This window comes from Manihot esculenta, chromosome 1 (assembly GCF_001659605.2).
Source record: "Manihot esculenta cultivar AM560-2 chromosome 1, M.esculenta_v8, whole genome shotgun sequence".
Classification (NCBI taxonomy): domain Eukaryota; kingdom Viridiplantae; phylum Streptophyta; class Magnoliopsida; order Malpighiales; family Euphorbiaceae; genus Manihot; species Manihot esculenta.
The window spans coordinates 35,833,030-35,846,204 of NC_035161.2; the positions used below are offsets into that span (position 1 = coordinate 35,833,030).

General features: G+C 26.1%; 1 protein-coding gene across 2 annotated transcripts; it reads right to left on the bottom strand.

Moving 5' to 3' along the window:
• Positions 1–4,071: 4,071 nt before the first annotated feature.
• LOC110629972 (AT-hook motif nuclear-localized protein 17) lies at positions 4,072–5,137 on the bottom strand. 2 transcript variants are annotated; one of them, XM_043950561.1, is made up of 2 exons: positions 4,626–5,137; positions 4,072–4,532 (listed from the first exon to the last, which is right to left on the bottom strand). In XM_043950561.1, the coding sequence occupies exons 1-2, from the start codon at positions 5,098–5,100 to the stop codon at positions 4,252–4,254; spliced, it is 756 nt and encodes a 251-aa protein (XP_043806496.1). In that variant the 5' UTR covers positions 5,101–5,137; the 3' UTR covers positions 4,072–4,251. The 2 variants fall into 2 exon arrangements, with proteins under 2 accessions (XP_043806496.1, XP_021632917.1); XM_021777225.1 differs by having other exon boundaries at positions 4,072–5,137.
• Positions 5,138–13,175: the final 8,038 nt, after the last annotated feature.

Below are 13,175 nucleotides of genomic sequence, written 5' to 3' on the forward strand. Positions count from 1 at the left end.
CAAAAATATTTATAATTTTTTTATGAACGAATTATTGTCTCACTAATTTAGTGAATAAAAATAATGATATTATTTTTTAAGTGAAATTAAGGGATTTTTATGGATTGAATGTTAGAAAAAAAAAATAATTGGAAAGGTGGGGGTGTGGAAAACTAATTTGTGGAGTAGGGCTTCTAATTCCTCATGCTCGAGGACGCAGTTATCCCAAATATTAACTTGCTATATATCTATTATATTAAAAAATATATTTTTATATGAAAAATATAATAAATAAAATATAATATATATTTAAAAAAATTAAAATTAATAAAAAAATAAAATCGAAATAAATGAAATTTAATAATATGTATATAAATAATGAGATTATAGGATAAAAAAATTCTTACAGCCATATTGACAGTGAGAAATTGACATGCCACCTGTGACATTTCATAATATGTATAATAAATAATGATGAATTATTGGATAAAAAAATTTTCACTGTTGGCAGTGAGAGATTGACATGCCACCTGTTTAGTCGTGTGGCGCTTGAATATCTTTTTTTTTAATTAAAAAAAATATAAATAGTGCCTACACTTCACAAGCACGACATACACTTGTCAAGGCCGGTGGAGAATCTATACCAACCTTTTAATTTAGCATTTATTAATTTTTAATTATTATAATTATAATATTATATGATATTAATTTTATAATATTATTTATAATAAATAATATTTTAATAATTTTTTATATTATATTATAATAATATATTTTATTATTTATAATATATTAATTTCATAGTACTTAAATTAAATAATACCAATTATTAATTTACTGATTCTTTCATGCAGTTGTACAGGTCTGATTGCATTATAAGACCATTTCATTTATTGACATAACTGAAACTTTTATTCAATTATTTCTCACGCTCTTCTGCAACAAAATATTTATAATATAATTTTTTTTATAATAACTAATATTTTATTATTTTTATGTGTTAATTTTATAATATTAAAATTATATAATATTTAATAATAAACAGTTAAATATTTTTTTAATATAACTTATTAATTGAAATATTTTTCTCCCTCCATCGTTAGCTCTCTTTTGATATTATAATCATATAAAGGATCAACCATCTAAATTAAATGGTATATTTATTATAAAATCTTCATAATTATTAGTATAAAATAAAATTAGATTTAAATTATAATTCTCAAAATTATTTATTATTTTCATGTGTTTTTTAATATTTTTATGTTAATTAAAATATTAAATTTTTGATATTTTAAATCAAAAAATAATATTAAGGCAATACTTATTTAGCCTTAATAAAAATATAAAATTTTAATTAATTAAAAAAATTAAATTGGATTTTATCATTGAGTAAAAATATAAAAAATTAATTGAACTTCTCTTCATGTAATATTATATTATTAAAAAAATGATACTGTAAAAAAAATATCAAATTGTTTATTAATTTTTTCACACGTGCCTCTATGATAAAATATTTGTAATATAATTTTTTATAAATAAATAATATTTTAGTTTTTTATATATTAATTTTATAATACCAAAATTAAATAGTACTAATAATATATTTATTGGTAAACAATCCTTACATTTTTTTTTAATACTCCTTATTTATAATATAATATTAAATATTATATTTTTTTAATGTTATATCATATTTTTATTATATATATTTATTAATATATGAAAATAATATTTTAGCAATAAAAAAACATGTTGCGCGGCAAGTTTTTAATAAAAAAGTAATGTCGGCGGACACATTTTCTTAAAAAAAAATAAATATATATATATATATATAAAAAATAAAATTTTATCACACTTTCAAAGCGCGTAAAGTAAATATCTCACTTTCAAGACTCTTTCTCAATTATATTTTTTTTAAACTTCCAATCCATAAAAACCCTGAAATTCAGTATTTGCTAATCATGTAACAAACAAATATTCTTTGGGTACAATTTGTTTCATAATAGGCGGATTCAATATGAACAAATTTTAATATTTTAATAAACTGAAATAACTGTGATTAAAATTTAAAAAAAATAAAAATCTCCAAAAATACTAAAAGACTTAAATTTAGCACCTCATAACTAATAAGATTTTGTTTGAAACATGGATTAAGGAGGTGATGAACCAACAGTACTAGTCTGTCCCAATGGTTTTGACTTTTGAGTGGCCTAAACTTAGATGAAGCTAAGGCCCTGAACAAATCTACACGTAGCCCCTCACATGAGCAGAAGCTACCGTGAAACTTTGGGACCTCCAACCAATGGATAAACAACTCTTGTGTCCCTAACAGAGACACATTTAACCATTAGCCTCTTGTGCACATCAACCCACCATATGTCCAAAGCGTCTTCACCTCCGTACATGGCCACTAAGCTAGAATTTAAAGAACCCTTCCGCTAGCTAGTCCCAATTCCCAACACATGCACACACAGAAAAAGTCTGCTTCCAGACCCTGCTGGTTTCTTTCAGGTCTTCACATTTCAGGATAAGAGCTTTGAACGTCAAACTCAGACCTAAAAATAGCTAATTAAGTTTTGACCAAAAGCTAGCTGAAAGGAAACAAGGGTGAACCACAAGTGCATGAAGCAGCTTTTCTTTTCTTTTTCTTTCATGTTTCTGTAGTCTTTTAGAGTATTAAGCACACCCCCGTGAAGATGGCATGGCCAATGAGAGGACTGCACGTGCTTGAAAGCCAGGCTTGCTCAATGTTTCTGACCTCGCGTGCACCCACTTGGCCTAAAACCTCTGTCCCTATCGCAGTCTCGCTCATACTTGAACCCAGTGTCCACTGTAAACTGCGAAAAAAAGTTTCATCATTTTTATCTCATCAGAAGCAATGAAGGTTACCACTCACCACTCCTATGTTCAAAGAGGACGACAATGGTAATAAATAAGAGGGGCACTCCTCCTCCTTATTAATGATCTCTCAGACAAATCTATCATCTCAACATATTGACTGGATATTGGACTCATTATAGCTTCTCTTTTCATCACAGTATCTTACTCCATTAGTTAATGCAAACCAGATTCCTACGCGCGAAGCTGATGATGGAGTCCATGATATCGGAGTCACCAGAAAACCACTTAAACAGATAAGGAGAATTAAACGTCTCCCAGAAGCAAGGAACCTAGTACGGCTCTTGTTTGCAATTCAATCTGCACAATTGTTTGAAGCTTTGGAGCTAAAAAAGATAGCACGCGAGGAACAGAAACTAGAGGGGATGAGATGAAAGAAGCTGACATATCTATTGAGAATATTCTAACCCTATAGAACCAGAACTAGACCTGGAAATGGCAAAACGGATAGCTGCTCTTAGATGCATTCAACTTATAAACTCGGAAGTTAATTATCTCCTACATTGATCGCAAAAATTAAATACAAAATCATTTGTTGAAAAAAAATAGTAGTGGTTCAGGTTCAATGTACACATACATAAATATATGCGACGCTCATGAGCTTAAAAACAAGCAAAGCCCACATAGAAGAAGGTGTAGGTTGGTGCTTCCTATACAAGGAGGATTGGATGTACATTTTAGCAGAAGGTATTTTTTATTAGTAATATAAATATATAAATATATATATATATATATATATATATATATTATAGTATTAATGTCAAAAATCAAGAAAACTAATCAGGATTAAGATTTTTATAATCATATTATGCACCAAACGAGCTAGCTATGGGTTTAACTACGAATTAATTAAGTGTTTGCTTCCAATACAGGAAAGGTAACTCTCAGAAATGAAAGCTAGCACCCAAGTACAGGATGATAGAATCAGAGGCAATTCCCATGCGATTGTTTGGAATAGAGTTACAGGCTAAATCGTGTAGGCGCTTTGCTTTGGAGAAGGTACATATATATAAGGACTTCCCGAGGGAGTAAGACCCTGAACCTGACATTGACATCTGCTTAGCTCGCAGAAAATAGCAGGAAAGGAACTGTAGCATTCTCTTCTTCGTTGAAAAACAATTGAAAGTTAAATAAAAAAGAAACGTTCTACATCCAACCATAACTATAGCATGAATCCAACCAACACAAGCTTAAGAAAACAAAACCATATGCATAATAATTAAATGCCATCAAAAGAATAGATAATATTTGATAGACTTGCCAATGATAGCAGTTCCCTGAAGTTCTAGACAACAAATCGAAAAACTAATGGAAGATTGCCAAATTAAACAAAATTTGCATGTAAATTCCTTGGCTACTTTCTTCAACTTTTTCTTAATAGTGAGGGCGAGGAGGAGGACCCCAGTGCATGATATCAGGAGAAATCTGGCAATTCATTAGACTTGGGTTGGACACACCATGAACAGCCATGCCACTGCTAATACAAGACTCATTTGCAGGGCCACCAACATTAGGTTTAGTCTCCTCAGCCTCATCATTATCACTTGGCAGCCTGTGAAATGTTGGGTTCAAGAAAGTGGCGGCGACGATCACCACCTGACTTGCAGCTAACACCTTCCCGGAGACAATACCTCCGAATACTTGCCCTTGTGCCCCTGCAAGAGATATCCCAAAACAACAAGAAGGATGCAAGGAGCTAGAACCAGCAGAAGAGCACTGTTTTAGAGCAAGAGAACCGAGAAACGAACCCGATAGGTCGAGCAAGTTAAAGGGTCCATGTAAAGAGAGAGATGGTGCATGAGGGATTGGCTGGCGGAGCGTCACATTAGACACAGAACCAGTGGCACTGATGATACTGATACCAGTGCGGTTCCTACGCGCGAAGCTGATGATGGAATCGATGATATCGGAGCCAGCAGAGATCTCGAGGATAGCTGGCTTCATGGCGGATTCAGTGTCTTTGGTGATAATAATAGGTGGTTTAGGCTTGTTTTTGGAGCCCGGAGGTCTGCCTCTGGGCTTTCTCTGAACCTCCACCATGGATCGAATGCAGTGGTGATTATCGGGGGAGGGCTTGTTAAGAGTTCGGCGTTTGGAGGAAGAGGATGAGGGAGGGGTGGAGAGTACTGCGGCCACGCTCCGAGGACTGTGGTCGGAGGAAGACGCATCGGAGGTGTGAGAGAGCTCTCTTGAGAGAGAGATTGTGGTACCATAGTCGGCCATTGTTTTTCTCCCTTGAGAGACAGACCTGTGGTTGGTATATCACTTCACTTTTTATAAGGAAAGTGAAGGGAGACATGATCTTTATAAAGCAAGTTTTGAGAGGTGGGACCCACCTCTTGGGAAGTCATTGGTAATTCAAGGTGGGGCACCACATATGCACTTGAGGTGGGAGCCCACAGATACAGGTAGGTCCAAACTTTACAATTTAGGAGAAGCAAAATTATCTGTTCGTTTTTGGAGTTTTGGTACTTTGGCTGGACCAGGTCAGCTACAGTACAGCACACTATTATTATTATTATTATTTTATTATTATTATTATTATTATTATTATTATTATTATTATTATTATTATTATTATTATTATTATTATTATTAGTAGTAGTAGTAGTAGTAGTTTATATAATACACTTTATTGTAGTAAGTTATTATATGAAAATTTTATTATTTAAACCATTAATTAATTTTTTAATTTTTAAAAATATATTCAAATTTTAAAAAATTATTTAATGAGTTATGCATCTAATAATAATTTTTTCAAATATTAAATGGTTAACAATTAATTAAAATACTTTATTCATGATATTATTTATGACAGTTATTAAACAATTGTATAATTTAACAGTGTAATTATTTTTCATTTTATTTTGGATATGATAACCATATAAACTACCTATTATTATTAGGTTAATTGATATGTTTAGGTCATTTTATATTTTAATTAAAATATTTAAAATTTAGATAAATTAATTTAATATTTATATTTAATATAATTTTGATCAATTCTAAAAATTAAAATATAAAAATTCACATGACATGCAATATATAATATTTTATATTTATTTTACAACAATAATTATAAATATTTTATAATATATATATTATTATTGATGATTTTGTATATATTAATTTTTAAATTAAATAATACAACTCATATAAAAATATCCTTGATTATTATTATAAAATAAAATATATCATTATTAAAAACATAAAATTATATATTTAATAATTAAATTATTTATTTTTAACTAATTTTTTTTATAACGTATATTACGCGTTTTGTTGCGCGTGTTGTACATAATAGTTACTTATCATAGACATATTTTATTAATTTTTTTTTATATAATATAATAATATTATAATATATTATATTGAATGATTAATTAAGCTTATTTTTATATTATTATAGTATTAAATTATTACCATTGTACTTTATATCTAATTAAAATTTATTAAAAAGACTATCATAAAATAAATTTTAAAAATATATTTAATCAAATTTATCATTAAAAATGAAAAAAATATAAATATGCTAGTAGCATATGAATTTTTTGATTTTCTTTTTACTAAAATAAAATATATTATTATTAAAAATATAAACTCCATATTTAATAATTAAATTTCTTATTTTTAACTAATTTTTTTATAACGCATGTTATACGTTTTTTTACGTTTGTTTTATATATTAGTTACTTATTATAGACATATTTTATTGATTTTTATGTATAATATAATAATATAATAATATATTATATTGAAAAATTAACGATAAAAAATTTATATTTTTTTAATTACATTTTATTTATTTTATTAATTAAATTATAATATTTTATAATTATTCTAAATGTATTTACTATTTATTTATCACATTAATAATCCATCGTCACATCAGATCAATAAAATTTAGAATTAATTATTAATAAAATTTTATATTTTATTTTATTATAATTTTATATTATATTTTTATTTTTTAATTAAATTATTTTTTTATATTTAACTAAATGCATTTTAGGAGATTTATAAAATTATCGATTTATTTTTTTACTAACTTTTTTTTAAATCTCTAACATTATTTTAAAACTATCATTAAGAAAATAATTTTATTGAATATATTAATTATAAAATATTTAAAAAATATTTTAAAATAATATTTAACATTATTCAATTTAAAAATATCAAAAATAATAAAATAAAATTTTAAATTATTTTTTTAAATTATTTTATTAACTCTCACGTATAACACTAGCTAGTTCGCCACTTTTTCTAATTATCTTAATATTTAGAGTAAATTTTAAAAAATTAATAATATATAAATTAAATATTTCATTATTTAACCTAATTTGATTATATAGCTAAAAAATATGTGATTTATATAAAATTATAAATTCAACTCTCTATTCCTCCATTTCTTAAAAAAAATTAATAAAATAAATAATTATAAAAAAGTATATTTTTAATTTTATTGTAATTTTATTTAAATTTTTTTGAAAATGGGAATTGGAGATTGGGAGAGTAGAACCGAGACCTCTCAGATTTATTCAGATACACTTATTATTAAGTTAACAATTTTATCTAAATTTTTAAATTATTATCAATTTTATCTTAAAATTTATTGACGTGTTATGCTAAGGTAACGAGTAAAGTAATAATTCTATTAATTTTAATGGTACAAATAATAAAAAATATAATTGGAATCTTTTTAAAATATTATAATTTAATTAGAAAAAAAATATAAGTTTAACTCTAATGATTAATTAATTTTATTTTTATATTATTAGAGTATCAAATTATTATATTTGTACTTTATATCTAATTAAAATTTATTAAAATGATTATCATAAAATAAAATTTAAAATATATATATATATATATATATATGCTAGTAGCATATGAATCTTTTGTTTTTTTTCATTAAAATAATATATATCATTATTAAAAGCATAGTTTATATATTTAATAATTAAATTATTTGTTTTTAACTAATTTTTTATAATGTATGTTACACGTTTTTTTGCGTTTGTTTGTTTTACATATTAATTACTATATATATTTTATTAATTTTTGTATATGATATTATAATATTATAATATATTATATTGAATGATTAATTAGGTTTATTTTTATATTATTATAGTATCAAATTATTATATTGGTACTTTATATCTAATTAAAATTTATTAAAATGATTATCATAAAATAAAATTTAAAATATATTTAATCAAATTTATTATTATTTAATATAAATATACTAGCAGCATATGAATCTTTTGATTTTTTTCTATTAAAATAAAATATATCTTTATTAAAAACATAAACAATATATTTAATAATTAAATTACTTATTTTTAATTAATTTTTTAACGTATGTTATACGTTTTTTTTTACGTTTATTGTACATATTAATTACTTATTATAGATATATTTTATTGATTTTTGTATATAATATAATAATATTACAATGTATCATATTGAATTATTAATTAGGTTTATTTTTATATTATTATAGTATCAATTTATTATAATTTTACTTTATATCTAATTAAAATTTATTAAAATGATTATCATAAAATAAAATTTAAAAATATATTTAATGAAATTTATCATTAAAAAATATAAAATATATATAAATATGCTAGTACCATATGAATCTTTTGATTTTTTTCCACTAATATTTGTTAATTATTAAAATTATTGTTAAGGTATATTTTTTAAGAAAATTAATTGATGGGTCGGAATGAAAATTTCGTGTAATTGTTAAATGAAAAAGAGAACGTGAGGTGGTCAGTGTCGGGTTAGAACGAAACTGTGCTGTGATTGGATAACCTACAAAAAAGAAAATGTAAGATAGTTAATAAGCTGACAACCACTCCAACACTCAAGTCACTAAATTGAAAAATAGAACAGAGTATAAGAAATTGTTTAGAATTCAGTAGTTGTTAAAAATTACATATTTTTATTATGTAATTACTAGTTTTTATATGGTAAAAAAAGAAAGTTAATTATAACATTTTTTATAAATCTGATAATGATGTGGCTGGTTTATTGATAAGAGGTTTCGTTGACTAATTGGTTAGAGATCCCATGATTACAGGTTGTAAAAGGAGTCTGTTAGATTTTAGCTGCTAACAATAACTTCCTTTGAAGACTCGACCTCCCTAAAGAATGTGAGTATTGACTGAAATTAATATTTTCATAAATCAAATCTAAAGTTTCTAAAATTTAGTGCTATATAATTTATTTATATTCTTAAAATTTATATATTTTTGTATTATTAAAATTTAAGAGTTTATTTTTATAAGTTTATGACTAATATATATATATATTTATTTATTTATTTTATTAAAATTATTTAATTTAAATTTATTAATTTTTAAATTAAAATTTATTATACATGTAAATAAATTAAACTATTCATAAACTATTAGATATTAAACTCGATAAAATTTTGACTCATCTAAACTCATTTGCTAAATGAGTGATGTTCAGTTCAAATTCGAAATGAATAAAACGCGAGTTAAGCTAAACTTTAAAAAGTTTTAATAAATCAAATTTCAACTCTTCAAAATTTAATATATATTTAAAATTAAAATTAAGATATAAAAAAATGTATATATAACACTAAATAAAATTTTATTTTATAGTATAGTAATATTTAAATTAATATATTAAAAATTATAACCAATAAAATTTAAATTTATTGATTTAAGGTATGTGCAATTAAAATTTTATTTTAATTATAATATAAAAGTTTAACAAAGTGGAAGTTAAATACAAATTGGATTGATATAAATTTAAATCGTTCTTGAGGCACTTCCAATGCATGCTATAAATTTATTTTTGGTGCCGCAAACAATTTGTTATGAATTGCAGCGACTTATAGCTCGATTTTAGTAGGGAGAGGGAGCTCTCACGAACGAGGCATGCATTGGATAAATTGGGAACGGACGGCGAAATCGAAATTTGATGGTGGGTTAGGATTTAAGAAATTGCATGAGTTCAATTTATCTATGTTAAGGAAGCACGCATAGGCAATTTTCATTAGAGATAATTCATTGGTGGCAATAACTCTCAATGACAAGTATTTTCCGTTTGGCTCTTTTTTAGATTCGGAGATTGAGAGCAATCCAAACTACTTGCGGAGAAGTTTGTGGGAGAATAAGAAGTTGATTACGTGTCAGGTTCTCTCAAAAAAGTTGGACATGGTAGAAGCATTTTAATTTGGAAGGATCTATGGGTGCTATTAAATTTGAATGGTAAGGTTTCTACTCCTTAACAAACCGATTGTGATGTGTTTTGGTTTCTAATCTCATTCAACAGGGATGCTGGGAAATGAATTTGATTATGTATATATTTAATCAGGTTGATACTCATAATGTATTGTCTATCCCTTTAAGTATTACTAGGCAAGGGGTATGAAAATTTGAGAACTGTGAATTTTATTCAGTTCGAAGTGCTTATAGATTCTTGACACAGACTACTTACTTGAGTTGCTTAGTTGCGGTTAGATCAATGTGGAAGAAACTCTGGTATATTCGGACTCCACTGAAAGTTTTGAATCTGGTATGGCGGGCTTGCCTTAATGTTATTCCATACTTGGTTATTTTAATTCGTAGAAATGTCAAAGTCAGTGAGTCTTGTCATATTTGCTCTGATCAAAGTGAAACGATAATACATGCTCTAGTTACTTGCCCTTTTGCCTGTGATTGTTGGATGATGACTGAATCTGGTTGGCTCTTCCCCCACATGCATTGGAAGTTTTAAGCTAAATGTTGATGCCGCATTATTCCTACATCAGGCTATGGGTTGTGTTTTAAGGGGAGGGAATGGTGAGTTTATTATAGTACGTCAACAACGAATTCTTAGTAATTTTGATATTTTACAGCTGATACCATAACTTTTAAGGAAGTTTTAAGCTGGCTCAATGATGGTGCTTAGTTCTCGGTTATTGTGGAGTCAGATGCTCAACTTTTGGTTCGAGCTATAACTGATCCCAATTATCAGGATTTGTCATCATTTAATAGTCTTGTTTTTTATTGTAAGTTTCTTATTTCGGAGATAAATTCTATTTCTATTAACTTTGTTCGTAGGTCTGCTAACGGTGTAATTCATACGCTTGCTCGATCTAACTATGATATTCCGGGTCTGGTTGAAATTTTTTTCTCACCTCCTAATTGTATTTCTCAGTTGATCGTTCTTGAAACTTAATGGAATTTACATTTTTTATTAAAAAAAAGCTAACGATTAAGTTTTGTAATTTAATTAACATATTATTCTATTTATAGTATAATTTTCTTATAATATTAATAATTTAATCCATATAATTTCACAGACTAATAATTTAGTTTTTATAATTCAAATTTATAGAAGAAATAAATGCTTAAAAAATAACAAAATAATGGTAACTTGATTATATAATTTAACAACTAATTTATTGATTTTTTAAAATTATATAGCAATACAAAAATTGGTAGTAAATTTCACCAAACCATCTAATTAGTTTAACTAAAAAAAAACTTTCTCAAAATCTTGAAAAAAAAAATAACGGGAGAACTGAAAAATAGCTCAAAGAAAGGATTAAAAAAAAAGAATAAAAAAAAAGCAGAAGGCCCATAGCCCATTAGGGCTTATCATAGCCACAGCCTAAAAGCCACGTCCTAGTTTTTCTGGCCTTTTTTTTTTTTTTCTAATCTGATGCTGAAAAAAAGTTTATTTTATTTTATTTTATTTATAAATTTTCGTAGATAATATCCTTTTATAATATTATTTTTTTTAATATTATCTATTTATTTATTTTTGTCTCTCGTAGGAATAAACTAGGGGTGAGCATTCCATACCGAAAACTGAAATTTTAATATTTATGAAAATCAAACCGAATTGATTTTAATTAAAATTTGAATTGAATTGAATCGGTCTGATTCGATTCAATTTAGTTTGATTTGATCGGTTTTGATTTTTAATAAATTTTTTATTTTTTACACTTTATTTTTAGTATTTTAAAATTTAATTAAAATATTTTAATTTTGATAACCACTGGATTTTAATATCCCGGTCTAAGGCCAGACCCATGATGACAGCCCATTATCTGAAAACTTCTAAATCTCCCGCATGAGTCAGGTCCAACCCGCTCAGCCGTAGGACCAGGCTCCACTTAGATTTCTCAATCAGGTCGGTCCAGCCTTTTCGGTCCAATGATCAGACCTCCTCTAGACTCGGCCTTAATCTCATCATCCAGTCCAGCCTGGAAGAAGGAAAGCGGCCAGCCCATCCGACTGATGGGTCCATCCGCATGCGTGTCAGAGGAGAATTAAATGGCCGTTATACATGGAACAGAGACCTGATATTCTCGTACGTCCGTATCAGTATGCCAGAGACAAGTGACCTAACGGAAGTAAGGCCGTGACACGTCCCTGGCAGACAACGAAAAAGAATAAAAGCGGAGAAACACTCTCCTCTAATACCAAGTTTTTCTTAAGCTTACAAAACCTTTTGTAAAACCTATTTTCTGGATCTCAGATCATCAAATCTCAATATGATTTAATTTATCTATATTATTGAAAATAACATATTATTATCACTAATCAGTTCGGTTCGGTTTTTTTAATTTTTTTCTGATCAAAATCGAAATAATCGAAATTTTTGAAATTAAAAACCAAACCGAACTGAATTGAATAAAAAATTAAATCAAATTTTCAAATTAATTCGGTTCAATCGATTTTTTCGATTTGAACCGAATACTGCTCACCCTAAAATCAACTACACAGATAGGATAAAACTACGGATTAAAATTCAAATTCAAAATATCTAAAAAAAATATTGATACTGTATTTTTTATTAATAAAATTGAAATTTATTCAAAATAAAAATGATAAAATTACGGATTAAAAATATAAAAAAGAGAATAGAATGTGTGGTCTCACTTTATCTTAATTATTCGATTCACCATAATCCTCCGTTTGGTATAAAAAGTTTCATAATAATTTAAATAATTTGTTTTTTAATAAATCTCCAGAGAATTCAATTTTTTAATTAATAAAAATTATTTTAAGATAAGTTAAAATTTTATATAATTTTTTTTTAAAGAAAAGCTAAAATTCTATCAAACAAAGATGGATATCATAAAAAAAAAACCATTATACTTAATAGATTCTCTAGTCAAAGTATGATCAGTTATAATAGCATTACGACGAATTCATCTAATAGAAATATCAGTTTTAGAATCTAATAAAAATTTACAATCATTTAAAATCAAACTCTTGTATAAGATAATTTGGCAAAGGTGATTCTCAAGTGTTTGTCTA

What these genes read in the sequence shown, in the direction of transcription:
- LOC110629972 (XM_021777225.1), bottom strand. Translation starts at nt 5,100, where the DNA reads ATGGCCGACTATGGTACCACAATCTCTCTCTCAAGAGAGCTCTCTCAC.